The sequence below is a fragment of the Pempheris klunzingeri genome, chromosome 14 (assembly GCF_042242105.1).
Source record: "Pempheris klunzingeri isolate RE-2024b chromosome 14, fPemKlu1.hap1, whole genome shotgun sequence".
NCBI lineage: Eukaryota > Metazoa > Chordata > Actinopteri > Acropomatiformes > Pempheridae > Pempheris > Pempheris klunzingeri.
The window spans coordinates 12,771,539-12,794,905 of NC_092025.1; the positions used below are offsets into that span (position 1 = coordinate 12,771,539).

Genomic DNA, 23,367 nt, shown 5'->3' on the forward strand with positions numbered 1-23,367 from the left:
AATAGTGGTGTTGAACAGGGCTCCCAGCTTTCCTATATGCCACGCAGTGTCTCATTTGTGAATTACTTTCATTGGTTCTACAGGATCACGCCCCCTTTCCTGTTCATCCACTCTCTCCCACTGACGGGCACTGCCTCCTCTTTCTTCACATTACATCTGACAAATCACTTTTAAGCTGACGTCTGAGACAACCAAGTTGTGTGTGTGTGTGTGTGTGTGTGCGTGTGTGTGTGTGTACACATTACAGTTCATTACAGTGAATCCAAGCAAAGCATGTGTGGATGTATGGTTTGCACGCACTAGTTACAACAGTGCAGAGGCTTATCTTGTTGAAACCACTTGTGAGAGCTTGCTGAGATGTTTCTCTGTTACAAAAACCAGATAAACTTGGTTACTGTGTCTGTTTGCATGTATGCAACTGTAACTCTGTGATTACATAAGAGTTTACAGGCATCCAGAGATATTACTGTGAAAGCACATTTACCAGGGTTTTCACGGTCAGCCGGCCACTGCTACATTTTGACCATGATCGTGCGTGTGTGTGTGTGACTGCGTGCTGCTTGGAATAGCCAAGCCATGTGATTCCTCCAGATTCTATTTCTGACCGGTGGCCGTCAAACGCTCCGCAGTCTTCACAGCAGCTTGAAGAATAGTTAACAAATCTGTCTTTTGATCCCTCTATCTGTCACCGTTGGTTCGAACTTTCTGCTCGGATCACAGGTGAGGCGTATCTGTAGTTGGCTTCAAGTAAGTGCGCTGTGTGTTTTCTTATTCCACCATGTGGGAACGGGTTATTGCCATTTTGACATTGATGTGCAACTCTGACATCATATCCTACATTAACAGTATGTATTTCATAATGCTTCCTGTTTTTAACTGCCAGATTTCACTCTGCTTAAGGTGTCATTATTTGGTCTGATGAGCTGAATTAGGTCAGGGAGAGGTCACATGGTTCTTATAGGCTACTTTTGTTGGTGTTTACATGCAAGCGTGTGTGTGTGTGTGGTTTTTTTTTTTCCTGTAAGTGCTTTATGATTACCCATGGATGATTACCCTGGATACCCCTGGGTTTTACAGTAATGTGGCACACAAGCCAGTGTAATAATCAGCTAGTTATTTATCAGGGCAGAATAATATTCTAAGAATGGGCTCAGCAGTCTTACTGTTGCCACTTTCATCCTGTAATGTAGACACGTTTGCTGCATGCTTACACTTTTTAAACACGCAGTTACATCAGTAGAATTTATCAAATAGATTATTCATATAATGTGAAAATGCAACGCAGACACGGTTACGGTTCCTTTTTATTTAGAAGGAATTTTATTTGGATAGGAATAACCCAGAAGCATCCATGCAGCCATAACTTCCTTGCATATGCTGGGCAGTAATGTAATATTTCATATCACTACAATAAGCCATAGGCTGTATGTAGCAAAACACAACAAGAAACCCGACACTAACTTTGAGGTGTAAGAGCGAGATATGTTTCACCTTCATTAATTATTACCAAGATTATTGTCTTAATTGACCGTTTGATCTATCAAATGTCATAAAAAGGTGCCCATCACTGCTTCCCAAAGCCCGAGGGAGCCTCGTCTAATGTGTTGTTTTGGCCAGCCAGCAGTACCATGATGGTGCACCTGTGTAATTCTTTCCACAAACAGCATCCAGCCGACTGACACACAACGCCATTCGTGCTCAATGACACCGTGCAAAACAATAATGACCTCTACACACCTAATGGCAGCTGCAAGTGGGGAGATTAAATTTAATGTCCTCTGACTTTTGCCATTGTCATTTCAGCTTGATCATAGCGGACAACATGGTGCAACAAAAAAACAATTTAAAACTTAATTGTGCCAATACGTGACAGTGTTGAGCCAGCTTCTTAATATAGGAAAGAGTTTATTTATTGCATGAGGGAAATGTAATGTAAAAAGCTTGTATTTTGGGTTTTTTTCAAGCACATTATAGAATCTGTGGCCTTTTTGTTTTTTATATCATAAGCTATAAAAATGTTTGTTGGTTGCTGGTTATGGGATATGCCACTGTCGGAAAACTATAGTTCTATATGTGGCTTGTTTTAGTGTCTCATCTCTGCGTGATCACCCCCAAGGGGAAGCTGAGGGCTGTAAATGTGTTTGCAAGCTTTATAGGAAAACTACCACAGAAAACTTCTCCCACTGCAAATTTCAGCTTTGTTTTTATACTAGTATATTCACTCTTAGTCTCTTTACTCCATGACTGTGTGAATGTGAATATTTTTTCACATGTGGCCCAACAAGCCAGGTTGCAAAGTTGAATCTGAGCGTGACTTTTTGTCCGGTTTGACGAAAAAGGCTACAAGGTCGTTGCCTTAGCTTACCCATAAGTGGAAGTTTCCATGAGGTGTGACATGACTGTTGCACTGTCCATGTGACCCCTCTGGGTTTATGTCCTCATATCAGTGGGGTCTGGAGAGGTGCCATTATCTAGAAATGGGTCACGCTGTTATGCCGGGTCACGCTGTTATACTCTCTCTTCTGTGCGACATACCGCTGGACTTGCCAGTCCGGAAAACTTAACTTACATTGCTGCATGACATTGTTTATACCCCCTCCCCTCTTTTTTTCCCTCCCGTTCCACTCCTCCACCTTCCTCCTGTATTTTTTTTCTCCCTCCAAATATCAAGAATTACCTCTTAGTATGTGAGCTCAGCACTGGGGAATGTGCATGAGATGTTGGACAGACTACTGACCCAGAGAGTCTTCACAGCAGCCACTTAGGAAAGAGGTCTTACAGCTGTGTTTGGCCTCCAGAGGGTAGAGACGGTTTGAAACTGAGATGGCTGCTCATTCCTTCCCATCTTTTCTTAAAGCATTTTATTTTTGTCAGCACACACCACCGGGTATTTTATTCTGTTCATTCTATGTGCTTCAAGCACAGAAAATAATGTTGGGCTGTTCTTCTAAGACCCTAAGCATTGGTAAATAGTAGCAGTCTCGGTAGGTTTTGTTATTTCTGCTATGTGTAGGAGTGTCACAATGTGATGAGCGTCCCTGGCATGAGTTTCTGTGTCAGGAGTTATGATTCTCTTTGTGCTGAACACTCTGTTCGAGCGCTCAGCCTTCTCTCCTGTGTGAATTGCATTGTGTTACGTAACATATGTCGACGGCGTATCCAGCAATAAGATGGATTATCCCTATAGGCCTCCGTTTTTTTTGGCTAATGGTCAGACATTGTGGATTTGGGTTGCGTTATGTAACACCACAGGAAACAGCATTGTACTTACAAGTTTTTCAGCCCCAAGTGAGCCCCCTTATCCCAACGTGTAACACCTAACCACTATGTGATCAGTGCTTATTGATGCTATTTTGAATGTGGCTTCTACATACTTCACATGGCGTGAAGTACGGCATACTTTTGGTGTATGTCTATGTCACAGAATTAGTGTTTCAGTTCTTCCCGTTATGCGTTAACCTACAACTGCCCAAGGAGAGAATATAAGACATTTCATATGACATTTTGGTACATTAGAATGAGCTGCTGATGTCAAGAGCTGCACATAACAACTTCTGATTTTAAGTTTCTGATCACTGTCCCTCATCTTTCCTCTCCTCTGCCTCCCATTAGGGTGTTTGTGACCTCTCCACTTGAGACCTCTGAACCCCGGTCGATCTTTACCCCCTCCCCTCCCCTCCCCTCCCTGAGGCCAGACTGATCCATGGCGCTGGAGAAGCTTCTGGGTTTCGGGAAGCAGTTGCTGAGGGTGAAGGTGATAAACTGTAACACAGAGGACTCCCGCCTGTCCCGATGCCTCAACACTTTTGACCTGGTGGCCCTGGGCGTGGGCAGCACTCTGGGCGCCGGTGTCTACGTGCTAGCTGGTGCTGTTGCACGAGAGAATTCAGGTAAGTTAACGTTGCTGTAAATGATTTAAAGAGGTCTTGTGAGACAAATCGTAAAGCCTCTAACCATATGATATCCGTTGTCCCCCGTAGGACCTGCTATAGTGCTGTCTTTCCTGATAGCAGCCTTAGCCTCAGTGTTGGCTGGTCTGTGCTATGCTGAGTTTGGAGCCCGTGTTCCCAAGACAGGCTCAGCTTATCTTTACTCCTATGTGACCGTAGGGGAACTCTGGGCCTTCATCACTGGATGGAACCTCATCCTCTCCTATATCATTGGTAAACATGATGCAAGTCTGAATTTACTACCTGCTATCGTGTTTCCTTTTTGCTGTGTGTGTGTTCACACGCAGAACAGGAAGTAAGACTCAATTAATTCTACCTCAGCTGCTCTTTCTCCTTCTCAGGTACCTCCAGTGTGGCCCGTGCATGGAGCGCTACCTTCGACGAGTTGGTAGGGAAGCGCATAGAGCAGTTCTGCAGAGAGCACATGTCCATGAATGCGGCAGGTGTTTTGGCAGAGTACCCTGACATGTTTGCTGTTGTCATCATAATAACCCTCACAGGTAGGAAAGCTTCACCTTTCACCTGTCAACTTCTTACACTTGGCATTGCTGCAGTGGCGGATAAGTTTGTTGCCTCTCCACTCCAGTTTTTAACCTTTGCCCCATCCTTCCATTTTTCTTTGTCATTATAATTTTCCTCTCTGCCCCTTCTCCATTTCTAAGGTCTGCTGGCTTTTGGGGTCAAAGAGTCTGCAATGGTGAACAAGGTGTTTACATGTATCAACGTCCTAGTCTTGTTGTTCATGGTGGTCTCTGGCCTGGTCAAAGGCACTTTGAAGAACTGGCAGCTAGACCCCCAAGAGATCCTACATGCCAATTATACAAGTAACTCCAGCCTGAAGTAAGAACATGCGCACACACACTCACTTCTTTCACATATTGGAAATATGTTATGTTTGACTCAGTTATTCTAGAGAATTCACAGACCTCACCTACAGATTTTATTGGACGTATGTGAGATTTAGTTGGACTGACCTCTCTCTCTTCGTTCTTCCCCGTTTAGTCTGACAGATGTCCTGCCAACCAAAGAGAGTTTAGGAGTGGGCGGCTTCATGCCATTTGGTTTCACAGGCGTCCTGTCAGGAGCTGCTACCTGCTTCTATGCCTTTGTTGGATTCGACTGCATCGCCACCACAGGTCGGTGCTGAGTGAGACCAGCAAACGATCGCTCTGTTGGTCCTGTTCTCATCTGGTTCCACTTCTGTATCCCTTCCGCTGCCTCATATGTGTCTTTCAGTTTTGGGGGTGTAACGTAACAGAATCTGGAGTTGGGACCATTTCACTCCCAAGCTTGTCTAAACATCCAGGAGTGTTACATAAGAGGGGCAGTGCAGTGAGAAAAGATGCAGTCCAGTAGTGCGTTTGGCCTAATTTTACTCTTGCTATCTAGGTTAGGGGCGTAAATCATGATCTAAGATTGAAGGAGAAGATGTTCCCTGTGGTCCCCTGCACTATGCAGCTGTACACCTGTGAATCGGCATGTGTCTTCATGCATTTAGTTCTGTTTAATCAGTTCAAGGCATCTGGGATGTAATAAAGGGAGAGTTTCTTCCAGCTTGTACAACCCCCCACCCCCGCCCCTCAAGCTTTTCCCACCCCTCTTTTTCCTGAATTCTAATTGGCTCGTGCAAAGTTAGCCCAGAATGACTGCTTGGGTTTGTCTTGTAGGGGCATGTCTGTCACACACAGTCTCAGCCAGCCCAAAGCAATCTACGTGTATGTGTGTGTATTCTGGCTACATAGAGTCCAGTTGGCATTTTGCCAATATCCCCTCCCCCCTTCCACACACACACACACACACACACACCAATCAGTAGCTGTCACACATCAAGAAGAGTAGTGTAGAAGAGGATCCTGACAGTGTTATACACACTCCATCATCGCAATGTGATTTCACTGCAGAACAAGACGTGAGTGTTTGCCTGAGGAGCTGTTGCATAATCACCTGCAGCTGAATACTTGGGTGTTTCAGTCTTGTGGGTGCCCGGGGAAAATAAGCTCCTTGTTCAATTTGTTGCAAAATACCATGCAGAACGTTTCTTAAATACATCTGTTTGCCCAGTTTTCCACACTTGACTCTTGATTTCTGCCGATACGACCATAAAAGTGTGAATGTGTGTACAACTTCAGAATCTGCTCAGACCTTGCAAACAAACAGTGGTGTAGCAGCCAATGGGAGGATGTTAGGCTGAATATGTAAGAAAGTAAAAGTAATAGTATCCAAAATTAAATCACTTACTCTATTCAAACAATCTACTCTACAGGATCATTTGACAACTTAGTGTACATTTTCTCTGATATGGACAAAATATATAATGGTGACCCAGCTGATCAGGACAAATACTCATTGAATACATTTGAGAGGAAGATTTTGAACTATGTCACCTGCCTGAATACAGTATCAGCAACCTGCAGTCAAATTAACAATGTACAGGTCTCCATCGAAAGTGATAAACTCTCCCAAACTCCAATGTTTGGCCTCTTTCCAATAGACAGTATGCACTGTATGTCCCAAAGTGCGCTCTTGAACTTGCCACACTAGTTCCGCAACTTTTATGTCAGATGTGCAGCGCTGTATGCTCCTCTGCTTCTTAGCACATACTGGGAGAGAAGATTTGTGTCTTGAAATTGACTTTTTTTGAAACTTTTAAAACTTATTTTATCTAATAAATGAGTCAAATTTAAATTTTTGCCCCTTTTTAACGGTGTCTTTTTGATGCGTCCTGCGCCCCAGGTGAAGAGGTGAAGAACCCCCAGAGAGCCATCCCCATCGGCATCGTCTCCTCACTCCTCATCTGCTTTGTAGCGTACTTTGGCGTTTCAGCTGCCCTCACCCTCATGATGCCGTACTACCTGCTGGACAGCAAGAGCCCTCTGCCTGTAGCTTTTAATTATGTGGGCTGGGGAGGAGCCAAATATGCAGTTGCTGTAGGCTCTCTTTGTGCTCTCTCCACTAGGTAAGCAGCTACACACACCTGCATTCGTCTGCCATTAGTTTCAAAAGCATGGTTATTTGCTATGATTCTCACTCCTTCAGATAAAATGCAGTCACTTGAAGACCTTGCTGTGTCTGTGTGTGTGTGTGCGTGTGTGTGTGTGTGTGTGTGTGCGAGACAGTGTATATTTAACTCCAGAGAGCATTCGATCCCTTAACTAAAAATAAGAGCACTGCTAAGAATATATTTGACCCTCAGTGTATGTATATGATTATGTAACACTGACTCACCAAAGATGTCACCACAAGTTCTGTTCTGCATCAGTTTTTAATGCTTTTATAATAGTGGTATTATTGTACCCCCATACTTTAGTTTGCACATACTATTGCTTTGATAGATAATCATCATGGATGTTTAGGAATTATATCCATTTTTTAAAAAAAATACTTAAGATCAGGTTAATAGGCATGAAGAGTTGTGTGCTTTAATATTAATCATGTTCCTGCATGCTACTGATATCCTTCCTGTATATCTTATGCACAGTATATACTACATGTTGTGTAACTGTATGATATTCCTTGTATATGTGAGCTGCTGTCTCTGTTCATGTATGTTTCACGGCATTCTCGTGGGTGTAAGTGCGGATACTATATATCCCGGTCTTCCCCCCCTGGTAGCCTGCTGGGTGCTATGTTCCCTATGCCCCGTGTGATCTGGGCTATGGCCGACGATGGGCTGCTTTTCAAGTTCATGGCCGAGATCAGCCCCCGCACCAAAACCCCGCTAACTGCAACCCTCACCTCTGGCGTAGGGGCAGGTGAGACACTAACACGCATGTTTCAAAACAGCATCCCACTGAGGTTCACCGAGGCTTCTCTTCTTCTTCATGCTGGGCTGGGTGGCAAATGATCGCAGATTCTATTTTAACTGTGTTTTTAAGAAATGTGCCAGAAATCAGCGCTCCAGCATGGAAAGGGCACGACTAACTGTCTCTAACCCTGTCTTCCAAGGCCAGGTCTCTTTGTAGTTCGTTATACTTGGTCATTCTTCTCACGTGGGTCAGTGGCTTTGTTTTCCAATGAACTTGAGGAGACTTCATAGATACTTTCTACCTGCATTTTTGGTGATGTAAGAAGGAATAGAAATACCAAACTAAACTGCACGCCGACATAAAGATTTTTATGTCAGAACAGGGAGCATGTTGAGCACTTTATTTACTATTTAAGGGGGAAACATTTTGCATGCTGGCATCAGAATAACCGTGGTCCAACATCATGCCCCTGCTGGGCTACTTCTCCAGTCCCAAATCACCAGCCTCTTACCAACCATATTCGTCTCCTTTCACTAATTCTTCCCCTTTCTCACCTACTGACATCTTTCAACTCTTTCTCTCCCCTTGTTCCTGTACCTCACGCCTACAACTGTCACCCCAATCTGATGTTTTCCTCCCCGCTCCACCCCAGTCTGTTGGGTTCCATGTTCCCCCTACCCCGTATCATCTTTGCCATGGCTCGGGATGGCCTGCTCTTCTCCTTCCTGGCCCGCGTCAGTGAGAGGAAATCCCCCATAACGTCCACTATGACCGCCGGGGTTATGTCTGGTAAGATAAATAGGAAATGTAACACAGGAAAGGATAAGGGGAGGGGATTTAAGAGGGCTGGGGCATAAAGAGAGGAGGAAGGAGGCATGAGAGGAGGTGAAAATTGAATGAAAGAAAATCAAGAGTAAACTAAAAGGAGTACAACCTGCATGAGCTTTGACTGTGCACAAATGACCAAGACCGAGCATAGTAATAATCATTTCTACTTGGAAAGCATTGTGTTGTAGACAGAGGTAGTTACCAATATTTGTCTATGTGCATGCTATGAGCTGATAGCCTATGTTTTTATTTGTTTTCTGCTACACGTCAGTACTCTTGGCTAAATGCTAACATCAGCATGCGAAAATGCTAAAGAACTCAAGATTTAAACCCCGGAATTGTTTATATATCATAGGACTATTTTGAAAAAACAGTATGGTCCTCTCTTATTATTTTTTACTGTAACAAAGGTCCTCAGGATCAAACAAATACACTCATATTTCTAATTCTCTCTCTTGTCTCTTTTTTGTTATGTAAAGCTATCATGGCATTTCTGTTCGACTTGAAGGACCTGGTGGACCTGATGTCAATAGGGACACTGCTCGCCTACACATTAGTGGCTGCCTGTGTCCTGGTGCTCAGGTCAGTGTACGAATGGGTGGCAGCGTGAATAGAGTTTAACCAGGGACACTGGGTTTGCATCTGTCCATTTGTCATGGGTTGTCACAAGATCATGCATGAATAGGAGATGGAAATCACACTGGCAAGCAGCCAGAGAAGCACATAAATTTGGATTTAGAAGTTTGTCCAGCTTGAGGTGGAGACACTTCGCCATTCAGTCACCACCGGCTGCCACATGTTTACATCTCTTTTTAGCAGCCAGTGAAGCTGAAGTCCTCCACTCACGTTCAAAGCTGTTTTACATTACCAGACAAATTATGACTGTTGCTAAAAACTAGCAACTATTTAAGTAATGAGAATACAGAGTGAAGTCGCAACAGTAAAAAAGAAGAAAGAAAAAAGAAGCTTAGAGTGTGTTTGATTGTCTCAGGTACCAGCCGGAGCAGCCCAGTCTGGTGTATCAGATGGCCAGTACCCAGGAGGAGGTGGAGCTGAGCGACGGCATCAGTGTCCCCAGTATGGGTATCCTGCCTGGTGTGGAGGAGCGGTTCAGCTGTAAGACGCTCCTATTCCCAGACAACCCTGAGCCATCCACACTGTCAGGCTTCGCTGTCAACGTCTGTGCCTCTGTCATGGGTAGGTGATCACACCGGGCCTTATTCAACACATACATATAAAAATCCAGATCAAGACCCAGTGGGTTCATTTCAAATATCTCTACTGAGTGCAGATGAAATTGTATAAAAACATGCGTACTTCTGCAGGAGCGTTGATCCTGGCCTTCAGCGTGCTGGCAGTGCACGGAGGCTCTGCTGTGTGGAGCTCCGTAGTCCTCAGTGTCATCTTCATGGTGTGTCTCCTCCTCACCTTTATCATCTGGAGACAGCCTGAGAGCAAGACAAAACTTTCCTTCAAGGTTTGGTTCTGAAGAGCATGAATTAAAAGCACTTTTTTCAACACTACCTCTGGCGCTTACACTTAGTGTTTGCTGTGTCTTAAGCTGACAAGCTGCTGTGTTTCCTCTCTATGATATTTGACTCTGCAGGTTCCGCTGCTCCCCTTCATCCCAGTGATCAGCATGTTTGTCAATGTTTACCTGATGATGCAGCTGGACAGAGGCACGTGGATACGATTTTCTATCTGGATGGCTATAGGTAGGTAGTCTCCATCTCTATCATCTTGATTGTCCTAACTTATCTTTCCACAGTTTACTAGTTTACTGGCAGAAACTGCATTAATCCCTTTAAAGTCTGAGGAGAATTCCTGCTCATATACTTCACTGCAGATGCACTCAGACTGCACACAACCGGCAGGTGGCATCACTTTGTGGTGACACAGTTGCAAGCAGGAACTGTTTTGAAACATGTCTTTGGTGGTAAATCCAGCAAGTGTTGGCTGTCAAATTAAATATGGATGGTGTTAAAAAGTACTGTAATTATTGTGATTATTTACAAGGTTGAGAGTAGTTGCTATTAAAAGTCTATCACATAACAGTTGTCGGTCTTTCTTAGGACATTCTGAGGACTAAAAAAGCTTTCAAATCAGAGTTGCTTCAGGTCTCTAGGAGTTTATTTTCAGGCCTGATACCCACGTGTCGTGTCTGGCTCTGCTTTTTCAGGTTTAGTGATCTACTTCTGCTATGGCATTCATCACAGCAGTGAAGCCGCTTCCAACTTGCCTCAAGACACAGAGATGAATGGCTTCAAGCGCGACCGCGAATTAGAGGCCATGTCGCCAGAGAAGGAGGCCTTCCTGCACTACGGGATCGACACCAGGGATGAGGACGATGGAGATTTATAGGAAGCATTAGAACTTTCTGCGTACATGTCAGCCTGCCCCAGAAGCCAGTCTGTCTGTGTAAGAGAATTTTTGACAGAACAACCTGCAGTCCCTCACTGGCAGTTCTCCCTTTTGGTGGAAAGTGAGGAAAATTAACTTTGACCTGAAATTCACTAACCTGTGACTTTCCCTCCTTGACTGCTGGGTAGAACAGCAGCATCTCTGAAGCCATAATTGACATGTTGTAGTATTTCAGTATGTTGTAATAAGCTTGGCCTTGAGCTTCATCAGCTCATTATCGCTTGGCTGTACGGGGGTGGAGGGGTGAGGTTAAGTGGGACTTCTGATGTTGGACACATGTTTCAGGGAGGTTTAGAGATAATGGGAGACCATAATGTTTGTTTCTCTTCGTGATGGGTTATAGTTAATTACTTATTTGGAGAGTGTCTGGGTTACTTTGCTGGCACATGTGGTAACAGCTTTTGTCTGCTCCTCCCCCACATTCTTTCTGCCACAACTACTGTATATGTTTCAATGATTATGAAAATCAGGTATAAACATAGATTGGTATCAATAGCTACTCTTTGAAACCTGACAGCTCTTACGTAACTGATGTTGAGATGCTGATCTTAACAGTCCTTCCTGACAAGTGAAAGCTTGCACAGTACACTGCAACACAATTAACCCTGTCCATGATATAACTGCCCCCTTTCGTTAGCAGAAAAGGGGTGGTCGGGCTAGTAGCTGCACAGATGAGTGGGCCAGCAGGGATCTGTAGCGTACAGTTTCCATGAGTCCAGTTTTAAACCCAAAGGATGGCATTGATACAATCTGAGGCTGTCTGGTGTATTTTTGTGATAATACAGTATAGTTTTAATGCAGACACATATCTTAGCAAGAAGCAGTCATGAACAATCATAAGCCCCGAATGTGGCTGCAGAAACTGCTGTAAAAACATTAAACAACATATCTTGTTGGACAGTTCCTTTAAGATACAGAGACTCGATCTGAAGCTCACTAGGGACATTTAAAATTGTCTAACCAAGAGGCCAGTGATAGTTTAACTGATTAATCTGATTTTACATCCTCTTAACAACAATAATAACAGTTTTTAAACTACACTCTGTTATTGTGGATATTTAATACCCTTGGTATATATATGAAAACTAGTACTAGTGAATTCTGATCCACGTTGAACATCAGGTGAAGACACTATTATATGTATTTGCTGGAGGGCAGTTAATGTTATGTAACGTTAGGTGATAGTGGATTTTCACAGTGCTGGCTGCTGTGTCTTTAGTAGTCGTTTATCTTTTCAAAAAATAATACAGGCCAACTTCTTTTTTCTTAACTTTCAATTTATTTTATGCCTTTTCTCATGTTTATTATTGTCTTTTTATTACCCGCTTCCTAAAACATGTTCATTTCCACTGTGCTTTTCAGACTGATTTAACTATTAAGTAAAAGCCTGCAAAGAATTTGATGAGGTAGAATTTCACCGCTCTTAGACACTCATTTCCATTAACTTTTGTTCGTTGTCATTAAAATATCTAATGTTTTTAGATACATTTTCTCTTTTAAACCTAAAAGAGTAGTCCACCGATTTACCATTGCACTCTCATAACACCGCCAGTCATGATGGACAGTCAAAAAAAAAGCAATCAATGCAGCAGAACCAGAGATATCATCTTTTTTATTTCACACGTTTTTCTTCCATGTCAAAACTTTGTCACTACATTACCCACAATGCAATAATGGCAGTTTGAGATCTGGGTGTGTTATGCTAATAGCAGCTAATGTAGCCTCGAGCAGCTAGTGTCAAGCTGAGATCAGGAGCAGGCTTCAGAGGTCTGGTAAGATCACTTCTTTCTAATTAATTCATCTGCAAACTAGTACTCCTCAGATGACATCACTTGAGGCAATTTATCAGACTTTGCACAGCTTAATAAACATTTGAATGCAGTAAACCGACTTTGATGTGAATAGTAATAGTGTCTTTGAGGGTAATTCATCACTTGAACACAAACCTGTTCATCAACACTTTAATTATGGGATGTTATATCTTGTTCTCATTAGTTTTAACCCTGAACTGTCTTCACTGTGGTTGTGGGAGTCCTTACAACAAAGTAGCTGTCTATAAGCAGACGCATGTATAATCAAGGTCGTGTATATAAGGTATTGTTTATATTTCTTGCAGTAAATTATTTGTAAATTGGAGAAAAGGCTTATGTTATGTCACCCTGTCTGTCTAATGTTCTGTTCATTATATTGTGTTTACAGGATCAGTGCAAATGAAACTTATCCTCACGATTGGCTAAAATCCCTGTCTTCACCTTACTTTAACCAGGAATGCCTTATCAAGGAAGATCCTTAGGGTCATAATCCAGCCTCAATCATCTGCCACATCGTGTTGCTATTTCAAGTTTCTGGAGCTTTTATGAACCACTCTTGACTGGTTTTGGTCATTTGTGTACTTGATACACATTAATACACCTTGTAGACTTGCTACACCAACCTGTAAATATACTTAAGTTCTGCAAAATCTACTTTTTCGATCATTCTTTAAACGCTAACTTACGTACAGATTGTCAAACCATGTGAAAGCCTTATGTCCCATAATTTCATTTTCTTTTATTTTCTTGTTAGTTGTTAATATTCGTGATGGTTATTAATTGTTTTTTCTCAATGAAATTTACATTTGATTTTCTGTTGATGATCAGTATAAAGGGATTCATGTGTATATAAGCTATCTTCTTGGCATAGTAACTGTTATTCCTTCATGTCATGCCAAACCTCAGTGTTTACTTACTGAAATAAATAGTATGTACACATATATATAAATATATTCATATGTTTCTTTCTTCCTTCTTTGAGGATTTAAAACCCGACTGAGCTTAGCTTTCCCTTTATAGGGAATAGTTATAGTTAAAACTGGGGGTGCATAATTAGTGATGGGAAAGGGGAAGTATAGCAGGAAATTCTTCATTTAATTAACACCTGAAAATGCCATTTCCTACAACACAGAGCCTTCAGTAGTGATCAATACAGCTGCTCTCAAAGTGTACATCATGCATATATTTTGTAGTTCACCTGGAATGGTTTTCCAACCGTCTTGAAGGAGTTCCCAGAGGTGCTGAGTACTGCTTTTCTATACCATACGGAGTACCATACATTACCGGAGAATACCATACATTGCCATACATTACCAGAGAATACCATACGTTACCAGACATTACTACAGAATACCATATGTTACCGTAGAATATCATACGTTACCATAAAATACCATGCATTACCATATGTTACCATAGAATACATGCATTACCATACATTACTGTAGAATTCCATTACCATAAAATACCATATATTACCATACGTTACCACAGAATACCGTATGTTACCATACATTACCACACATTACCATAGAATACCATACATTGCTGTACAACACCTTACGTTACCATAAAATACCATGTTACCATAGAATCCCATAAGTTACCGTACATTACCGTACATTGCCATACGTTACCATATAATACCATACTTTACCGTACATTACTATAGAATTGTTCTGAATTTGTATGAGAAAACGGCTTAGATAAGGACAGAAAAACCCTAACTTTTAATTCATATACCACACACGACACGGCCAGTTATAACTCACTTTGACACAAACTTGCTAAATTGTTAAAAAAAACAGCAAAGACGTCTGATCAAAAAGTGGAGATGCACAAACACCTGTTTGCTCTCCAAGGTTTGCTGCTCCGCCTGCTCCATTGATGCCTGTGTCATATTGTGTGTCTGATGTTTCAAATCCATCATCACTGTTGATGACTTGCTGCTTTCTGTCATTTCACTGTGATTACATCACTTTCTCAGACTTTTTCTTCAAGCCCCCGTGCTTGTCTTTTTCTTGGACAGTGTTTGTCTCCAGTGTGTTTAAAACTACTCTATGTGGAAACATTGAAAAAAAAAAAGCACAAAAACAGTCTACAGTCTATTTGAGGCTAATACTGATCATTTCTCATTTTGTTATTCATCACTGTGGTTTGATTTTCCTTCATTCAGCATTGCCATGTCATGCCAACATGGTTGTTGAACATGAAAGTCTATTCTTGGCCATGCAAAAACAATCTCATGGTCTTCCTCAGGGGATGGAGTTCACTCAGTTGTCAGTGTTTCGTTGCCCACTTGGACTAGGAAGTGATCTAAGCTCCATTTTTTTACTGTAGGTTAGGGGGTGTCATCAACACTAACTCCGTGACAACTGCCGGCCTCGAAATCACAGAACTTTTTCATCGTACTTCTCACATGATCCGGCAGAGAGCGCAAACGTGTTGAGAGAGAAAAAGCCGCCTGAGCAGAAGGATGCTCTGCCAGGTGCAGCATCAGCACCGCTCCTCCCCCCTCCTCCTCCTGTCCGCAGCATCTCTCTCTCTCTCTCTCTTTGCACTGTTCCTGCCAGTCAGAGAGAGAGAGAGAGAGAGAGAGACTGGAAAAAGACACGCTTGTGTTTCGTTTTCCAACTCCTGCATTTGACACCAGACGAACCTGGAGGTAAGTCGCACAATTTAAAACCCTCTGCGTGTATTTTTTTATTGTATTTTTTTTTTTTTTTTGTGGCAACGATGCTACGGAGGCGGATTTTGCTCGTCGGGTTCGGGTCTCGGTGCTGACTCGGTTCGCTCAGCACTCTCAGCTAAACACGGATCCGGTCGTAATGTTTCCACAGGCCCGATGCAGCGCAGTGTGAGGGGGAATTAAAAATTCACATCCTGTTACTGCAAAAAAGAAAACAGACTGTAACATGGAAGTTGACCCGCAGATCATTCTGCAAGTGGAGCAGTGGGCTACAGGAGAGTACAGAGAGAGAGAGAGAGAGAGAGAGAGAGAGAGAGAGAGAGAGGTGTGACGGGGGGGAGAGCAGGTCGGTGTGATGGATGGAGCAGGTCAAGTCTCTGTGGGTGATGCTAATGATCACATATAGATTATCCAGGCTTTAGACCTGACTCCAGCTATGATCCACTGTACTGAGAGGTCACCACTTTGAGAGGATATGTATTTATTTTGAAAGGATGTTTTTTTTAATTATTTAATTATAAATATAGTTTTGTGCAGTGTCTCTGCAGATTCCTGGGAATGCCATATTCTGACAAAGTAAACATGAAGACCTAATGCTTTATTCTTTAGTATCCGCTAACTTGAGCGATGCCTTAAAAGCACAGTATTTCTATTTACTTAAGTTACTTTGGTAACAATCCCTATGTCCCAGCCCCACCATTAGGGCTTCTCATATTGGAGGGAGGGAGGGAGGGAGGGAGGGATCAAATAAAGGTGAGCAGATTGAGGGCATGTCTTTCGTACCCTGCCGTCTCTTGTCCTGATCGATCGGTGTCTGGTGATCAGGTTGTCCTTGAGACTGTGCGGGGAGGGGGGGGTGTAGTTTTCCTGTCTTTGTCAGGGTGCATCACTTATTTTGTTTACTTGACTAAACTTGTGCTTGCTTCTAATATTCTCAGCGCTGCAGCTTTGTAAAGGTTAATGACAAGGCCAGATATGTCATTTAGCATTTGGCTGCACTGCCCTGGTCGATAGATTCTACCGTTGTGTAAATTATGTGTGGGAAGTGTGGTTTTTGTGTTTATTGGAATTGTCTGTTGCCATTATCGATCCAAATATCAGAGACTTCCCACATTTATGGATCCTCCAGTCCATTTTGCTAAATCTTACCAATCCCTCCCGGTCATGTAAATGTGGAGGTTGACACTGCATTAAAGCTGGGCAGCTGAGCTTGTGGCCTTGGCTTGTAACTGCGTGCTGTCTGCTTTAGCTGCTGTTGCTGCTGTTCCAGATGCTGATGCATGTGTGATTGATTCATTACATCTGACCTCTGCAATGTCTGAGCAGCGATCAATTCAGCAGATCTCTGCCAGGAAAACCAGTGGCAGCAGTGTGAGCGCGCGTGTTAGTCCTCAGGCTAAGGTGCTTTTTGTGTGTATGTGTGTGTGTTTCTGCAGGTAAGACAGTTTGTCATAAAGCCCATGAGTGTAACGCTCTGGTGCGACCTTCAAGGTCATTTTATAGGACAGAACAGAGGGGAAGAAGGAGGAGGGAGGGAGAAAATAGAGATGATAAGTGAAGTGAAGGAGAGGAGGAAAAGTATGTCAGTGTGCCTCTTAATTTCAGGGTTTAAACATGTATTTGCTTGCTTATCTCTTCGTTTTTGGACAAGTATTGTGCTAATTGATACCACCGAGTTGTAGAATACTAATGTGTATGTAAGACAGATCAAGAGAGAGAGGCTGCAATTGTTCTTCTAAGCTGTGTTGTGATCACTCGTGATAAAACAAATTGGAGGCTTCTTTTTGCTCAGGATGAGGATGTGTGTCCCTGTGTGTGTGTGTGTGTGTGTGTGTGTGTGTGTGTGTGCGTGAGAATTCAGTGTGAATGAAGTGTCAACACACATGCAAACACACGTTCTCCAATTCACGCTGTCTTTGTCTGGAAGGTGGCAATGAGCTTGTTGTAGCTCCTCCCCTGCAGTCACAGGCAGGACATCAGAGGGTGAACAGCCCTCCGCTGATAACACACACACACACACACACACACACACACACACACACACACAAGTGCACACTTTCCTGTCCTATAGGGAAAGATGTTATTCGTGTGCGTATGTGGTGTGTGCATCCATTTGCTGAATCTGTGCAGTCAGTTTGGGGGAAGTGCTAGTGATATTCCTGTTTTTTAAAAGTATTTTATATCATTTCAGTCAGCAGGCTACAGCCCTTATTGGCCCTTAAACTCTATGGATGAACTTAAACCGTGAAAATGTGAGCGGCCGTGTTTTTATTATGACCAAACTGTAACTTGACTGTAAAAAGCCACGGAAAACATTCAGTGAGTCCACATCATACATTTTTTATGACCCTTCTCCACGCTGTATATCTTCATTCTTTTTGAGCTTTATCCATATTTCCAAAAATAAACATATCTGTCAGAACAGCAGCATATGGGATTCTGGCTCTCCTCCTTCCCCCCGTCCTGCTCTCTCTCACCCTCCTTTGTCCAGTGTATGAAAACAGTCTTTTTGTTACGCACACACAGTCAGTTCAAACCATTACCATATTTTTTTGCACATCATCACCACCCCAAAATCCTCAGCTCGCTCTATTCTTTGCTCACCTCTCACTGATCCTTTGCCAAGTGTCCCTCCCCCACACCCTTGGGGTTTGCCACTTGCACATTACACATGCACACACACTCTTACACATTGCAATACTAACTAGAATCCCCCCACATCCCCATTCCTTTCCACCCACTCCTCGCTCTCTGCAGCATCATTTGTTTCTATTATCATATTTTTTCCAAAAATATACATAAGTGACTCAGCCCGTCTAAGTTGCACTCAGCTTTTCTTTGTCTGGGCTGTCTCATCTTACCATCTTTATGTCTGACTGTGTATGCACGTCTCTGTGTGTTTGAGTAAGGCGAACTCCCTCGCGGTCCCACAGAGAATCACACTATCGATGAACTCCTAGTCTGCAGCTGCTTTGCATCTGAAGTGAACTCCTCTCCTCTCCTCTTTGTCCCCTCATACAGTTTCACCCACCAGCAATGCAAGAGTTAACGTTTTTCTCTGCGACAGGAGTGTGGGTTGTGGGTGGAGGGGCTTTGCTAATAACAATGCGGTGCAACCAGCAACCAGCCACCAGCAACCAGCGTGGACAGACACCCTCTTTCTCCTCTCCTCCATGCCAACCCCGTCTGGATCTATGTTAGTCTGCGTTTTAACTGCGGGGCTCAATAAAGCAATAAACACAAGTATCGCGCCTCCCTCCTTCTCCAATCCGCTCCTCCACACTGTAGCAGCCAGTTTATTTCTAATCACACTAATCTCCCTATCAGTTCCTCTCTGTTTTTTGTTCCCAACATATCTTCCTGATGTCATTTCTCTTTTAATTTCCTGCACATTTGTCTTCCCTTTATCTGTCTTAGCCACAATCCATTCTCACAGGCTGCATAGCGCAGCAAAAACCAGACAGGGAAGCAGGACCATCTCTGATTTAGTGGAGATTCATTCCCATTCCCAAAAGCAACACTGAAAATAATAACAATTTAATGGATGGTAGATTTCACCAGCAAGTGCTTGACAGACACATTTTCTCCCAGTGAGAAACTGTCTCTTTGTCTCTGCTTCTGCTGCAATGATAGTCACTGCCTGAGTGTGTGTATGTGTAGGTGTTACATATATATATATATATATATATATATATGTATACGCATATGCTGTATATGTGTAACTTTGCATGCACATGTGCATGGAAGTGTGTTCTTTAAGCTGATGTTTGATTCAGAGAGCAACATTTTTAGTTTAGGATTTGAATGTTCTTTATAAATCACCTGTTTCCTTTGTTAGTTCAGATTGTCAGCTTGTGTGAATAACAAAGACACAAACCCTACGTGTTAACATGTGTTGAAGGATGGATGTGTGAACACTTGCCTCCATTTTTCATTTCGCTTCAGCTAATAAATCTTATTATTGGCATCTTGCGATTTTTCTGGCGATTTCATAGCAGGTAGCAAATACCGCAGCACTAAGGGACTAAATCAGCTTTTATTGCAGATGATGTGATTTTCTCATTCCTTTTATTCAGTTAGGTATGACCACCCACTCTGACCTGAAATCCTGCAGAAATCCTTTTACAGTTCCCCCTGCGACGTAGAATGACTCCCCCTGGGGTACCAAAAAGGCGCCCGGCTGCGTATGTGTGGGAGTGGAGTGAGAGGAGGGATTATTTGGGCAGATGTAGTCGGCTGATGTGCCGTCTATAAGGATGAAAATTGGATTGATCACTTCGCCCTGCCCTCATTAACTCTGTATTATTAAGGTGGGAGAGGGGATGGGTGGAGGGAAGAGGAGAGGAAGAGGAGACAGAGACAGACATGAGAGGATTTTCTTATTTTTGAGAAAGAGAGAAAACAGATGGGAATCACTGAGGGGACAAGTCTTAATTGAATGTAGTTGGGAGCTTTATTTTGCTGCAGACAGGGAAGCGAAGACTGCTGATGAGGAGCAGCTCTGTTGTTGTTTCTACATCTGTACAGAAAGTGCAGAAGAACACTCAAGCAACTGGAGGACACTATTTCTGGATATTTCCCAGTTCTGCTTCATTGTTCTCTGTGATGGTAATCCCTTCGCTGTGCATAGTGAGTTACTGCTCGGTTCACACATACAAACGCTTGGGCACAGTTTAGTGAATCATCACTTGTGAAATTCTGTCTACATGGTGTCTATTGTGTCCTCTGCGAAAATGGAGCTTTTAGCTTATTTCACTGCTATTTCTGTCTGTGTTGTGTCGCTGACAGAGATGGGAGGAGAAGGAATGGATGACTAAAGCTTAGCTTATTTCTGAATAGACTTTCTCACTAAGCTTTATCCTGCTGGATGATTGCGTGTGAATAGAATACGAAGTACAAGAAGGAAAGAATACCAAAATGGATAAAAGGATAATTGTTTTTGCGGATGCAGCATTTGGCGGTTCATGTGCAAAAGCCTTAAATGTGTCCACATTTCTGTAGAGGGTAGATGTTCACAAGTTCACACTTTAACACACACATTTCTAACACAGTCCAGCCTCGGGAAAGTACAAGGACATGCAAGGATGATGTCATTAGAGATTAATTACATGCATGCAAAGACACAGCATGTACTGTATTAGAGGAATCGAGTTTCATCTTTAAGGATAACTGCTACACTGCATTTAAATGTAAATCCTGCACTAAATCTAATCATGTCATGTGCTTCGACTCAGGAGTCATAAATTATGGTTACGCACATGTCGACGCTCTGTCCATTTGTGTTGCCTCCATCTCTTTTGCCTCTATTTGTGTGCTGGAATTCACATCTCCGCAGAAGTATGTGTGTGTATATATGGATGAAAGAGGGATGGCATGGGGGAATGCATGTGTGTGTGTCGTTGGGGTTCCCCTGGGACCAAGGAGCTATAAAACCTGTCTGCTCTCCAGTGGGGGGAGGAGAGGAATAAAGCAAAGTGCCAAAGACAAATGGCTCCTGTAATAGCCACATGTGCTGCTGGACCGACAACAAAGACGCTGAGAGAAAGTGTTGTACATGTGTTGATGTGTGTGTGTGTCTGTGTAGGTGAGTGTGTGAGAGTTAGACACAATGTGCTCGTGTGCACATACGGTCGTTATGTCGTTATCACATGTGCACATGTGTTTCTGAAAACGGCACAAGAAAATGTACGTTACACTTTCTACCTGGCTTTCCAAGCTGTTTGAGAATAATTTGATCCACTGAATGAAAACAATCAATCCCCTCATTTTGACATGCTTCATATTTTGGTTATTCATCATGAAAACTTGAGGGACTATGGAAGTTATTGGGGTGGGGAGGGGGGTTGAATCTTTGTTTCATTATGTAAAAATAGGTATTTGTCTTTGGACCCTCCCTTTGACTTTGATAAAGAAATGCAATGCCCTCCCCCACCATAAGTCAAAATACGACCTGTCTGATAAACAACATGGTGTATATATCTCTATTTTTGAATAAAAAGCTGTCAAATGACTGAACCTTTACACTCCACTTCTGGATTCCTCCTGGAAAACATTTATGGCTGATGCCATAGCCTGATATGCATGAGATCAGATGTATGACCCTCATATCAGTACCATGATGCCTGGCTAGGGATGTTGGGACATATCTTCCAGGCAGCAGTTTCAAAAAGCACAGTGCTGTGGAGTGATAAGGAATCTGGGATGAGAAAATGTTGAAAGAACCCCCTCAGCCCCAACCCCCCACCCCGCCCCCCAGTAGCCTTAAACATTCAGACTGCCTTCCCTTCAGCAAAATTTAAAAAAAAAAAGCAAACCCATCCCCTTCTCTGACCCCCTCTCCCCCTACTAATCACTTTCATACAGTCCCAAAGAGAGAAACAAGGATAGGGTAGTCCAACCGTACCTCTTCTTGGCATGCTTCTATCATGAGATTTGCTACCTATACAACAGAAATATATAAAATGGAAATATATGTTCCCAGTTTCATCAATGGGAGCAATTTAGCCCTCATTAGCATTATATATGGTGAAGGATTTTCAATAATTACTTCACTCTGCTCTCTTGGGCTTGTATCCGTAAGTCACTTCAGAAAAGAGGCTCATTCTATAGAGGTTCAAATGATGAATTCTCTTCCATGTGCCTAATTAGAAAGCTTAAGCCCTACCGCGACAACTCTCTTCCTTCCTGGATCCATCTGTATGTCTCATCTCTCCCACCTCATGTCTGTGTCTCATTCGTTCACCCACACAGACCCACTCACATTCAGAGAAAGAAGAAAAAAAAAAAAAAAACGTGAGGATGAGGAAGGCTTTTCTCTTTTCCAATTCTACTCCACGCTAGATTTGATTTATTCTTCCATTTCCAATGAGTCCCTCATCATGTCATGTTCTCAGCTCGTCATTTCCAACCTTCTGAGAAGAGCTTTCTGTGTTTAAATGCGCCACTTGATAGGTTAGGAGCCTGGTGAAAGCCACAAATTCCAGCCCTCCACTGAATTTGATCACCGCTGAGATATCGTCTCAGCCTACCCCACGCTCTCGTCTCCTCAGTGATTTGTCTATCTGCCCACTTGCAGGGATATGATTACTCTTAGATGAGGAGTATATACCTGGTGGGGGAAAAAAAAACATGCCACCAACTATTCTAGCGTTTTGTGCGCATCATGTGTCCCTGTGACTGCACGAGTCCACGTGTGAAAGCATGCCACAGCAGAATGTGTGCATGAGTTGAGTGTAAAAGCATGAATCTGACCCACAGAGCAGCCAGTCTCTTTCTAACGCTGACCTTTTTCCTTGATGGAAGATGCAGGGGTCAGGACTTGTACCCTCCAATTCCCAGGGATATGGCATCGCCATGACAACAGAAGCAGGACTGGTCAATTTTTTCTCAGGTTTTGCCTCCTGCTGTTTTCCCAGAGGAGTTCAGACTGAGTAGTTCTCTCAACTAGTGGGTCTCACCATCAAGTGAAACAAAGCCTGCCTTCATTACATATTCAAGCCAGGATCAACTCTCAGATCAGCATTCATGTATGCAGGAATAATGTCAGTCTTGTCCTCTCTGGTATGCTCTGAATTCTATCACAAAGTCCAAATCAGTGCCACTTTTGCATTTCTTAAATAAGTTACCATATCCTCATCAGGTACATTTATCTAATTCATCCACTGCGGGTACCTGGTAAAGAAATAATGTAAAATAACCAGTGTATTTGCTCATGGCACTATAGGAAACCAAAAACGGTCCCTGTGTACTCACTGTCTTTCGGTGTTTCCTCTACTCAAAGAAAAGGATGATCAAAAATGCTTATCCACATTTGTTACACTCATGATTGCATAATTTATATTCTAGTCAAAGGAAACATGAAGTCAGCCCCGCACCAACACTAGTCCTGCTACATCCACTCGCTCCCTTGTGATCCTCTTTAC

General features: G+C 42.9%; 1 protein-coding gene across 1 annotated transcript; it reads left to right on the forward strand.

Annotated features, from left to right (window-relative positions):
- Window positions 1–657: 657 nt before the first annotated feature.
- On the forward strand, window positions 658–13,647 carry slc7a1a (solute carrier family 7 member 1a). The gene is made up of 13 exons (XM_070844302.1): window positions 658–720; window positions 3,613–3,890; window positions 3,981–4,163; window positions 4,292–4,450; window positions 4,613–4,790; window positions 4,953–5,086; window positions 6,684–6,906; window positions 8,349–8,485; window positions 9,004–9,106; window positions 9,516–9,721; window positions 9,850–10,001; window positions 10,131–10,239; window positions 10,704–13,647. The coding sequence occupies exons 2-13, from the start codon at window positions 3,704–3,706 to the stop codon at window positions 10,883–10,885; spliced, it is 1,953 nt and encodes a 650-aa protein (XP_070700403.1). The 5' UTR covers window positions 658–720; window positions 3,613–3,703; the 3' UTR covers window positions 10,886–13,647.
- Window positions 13,648–23,367: the final 9,720 nt, after the last annotated feature.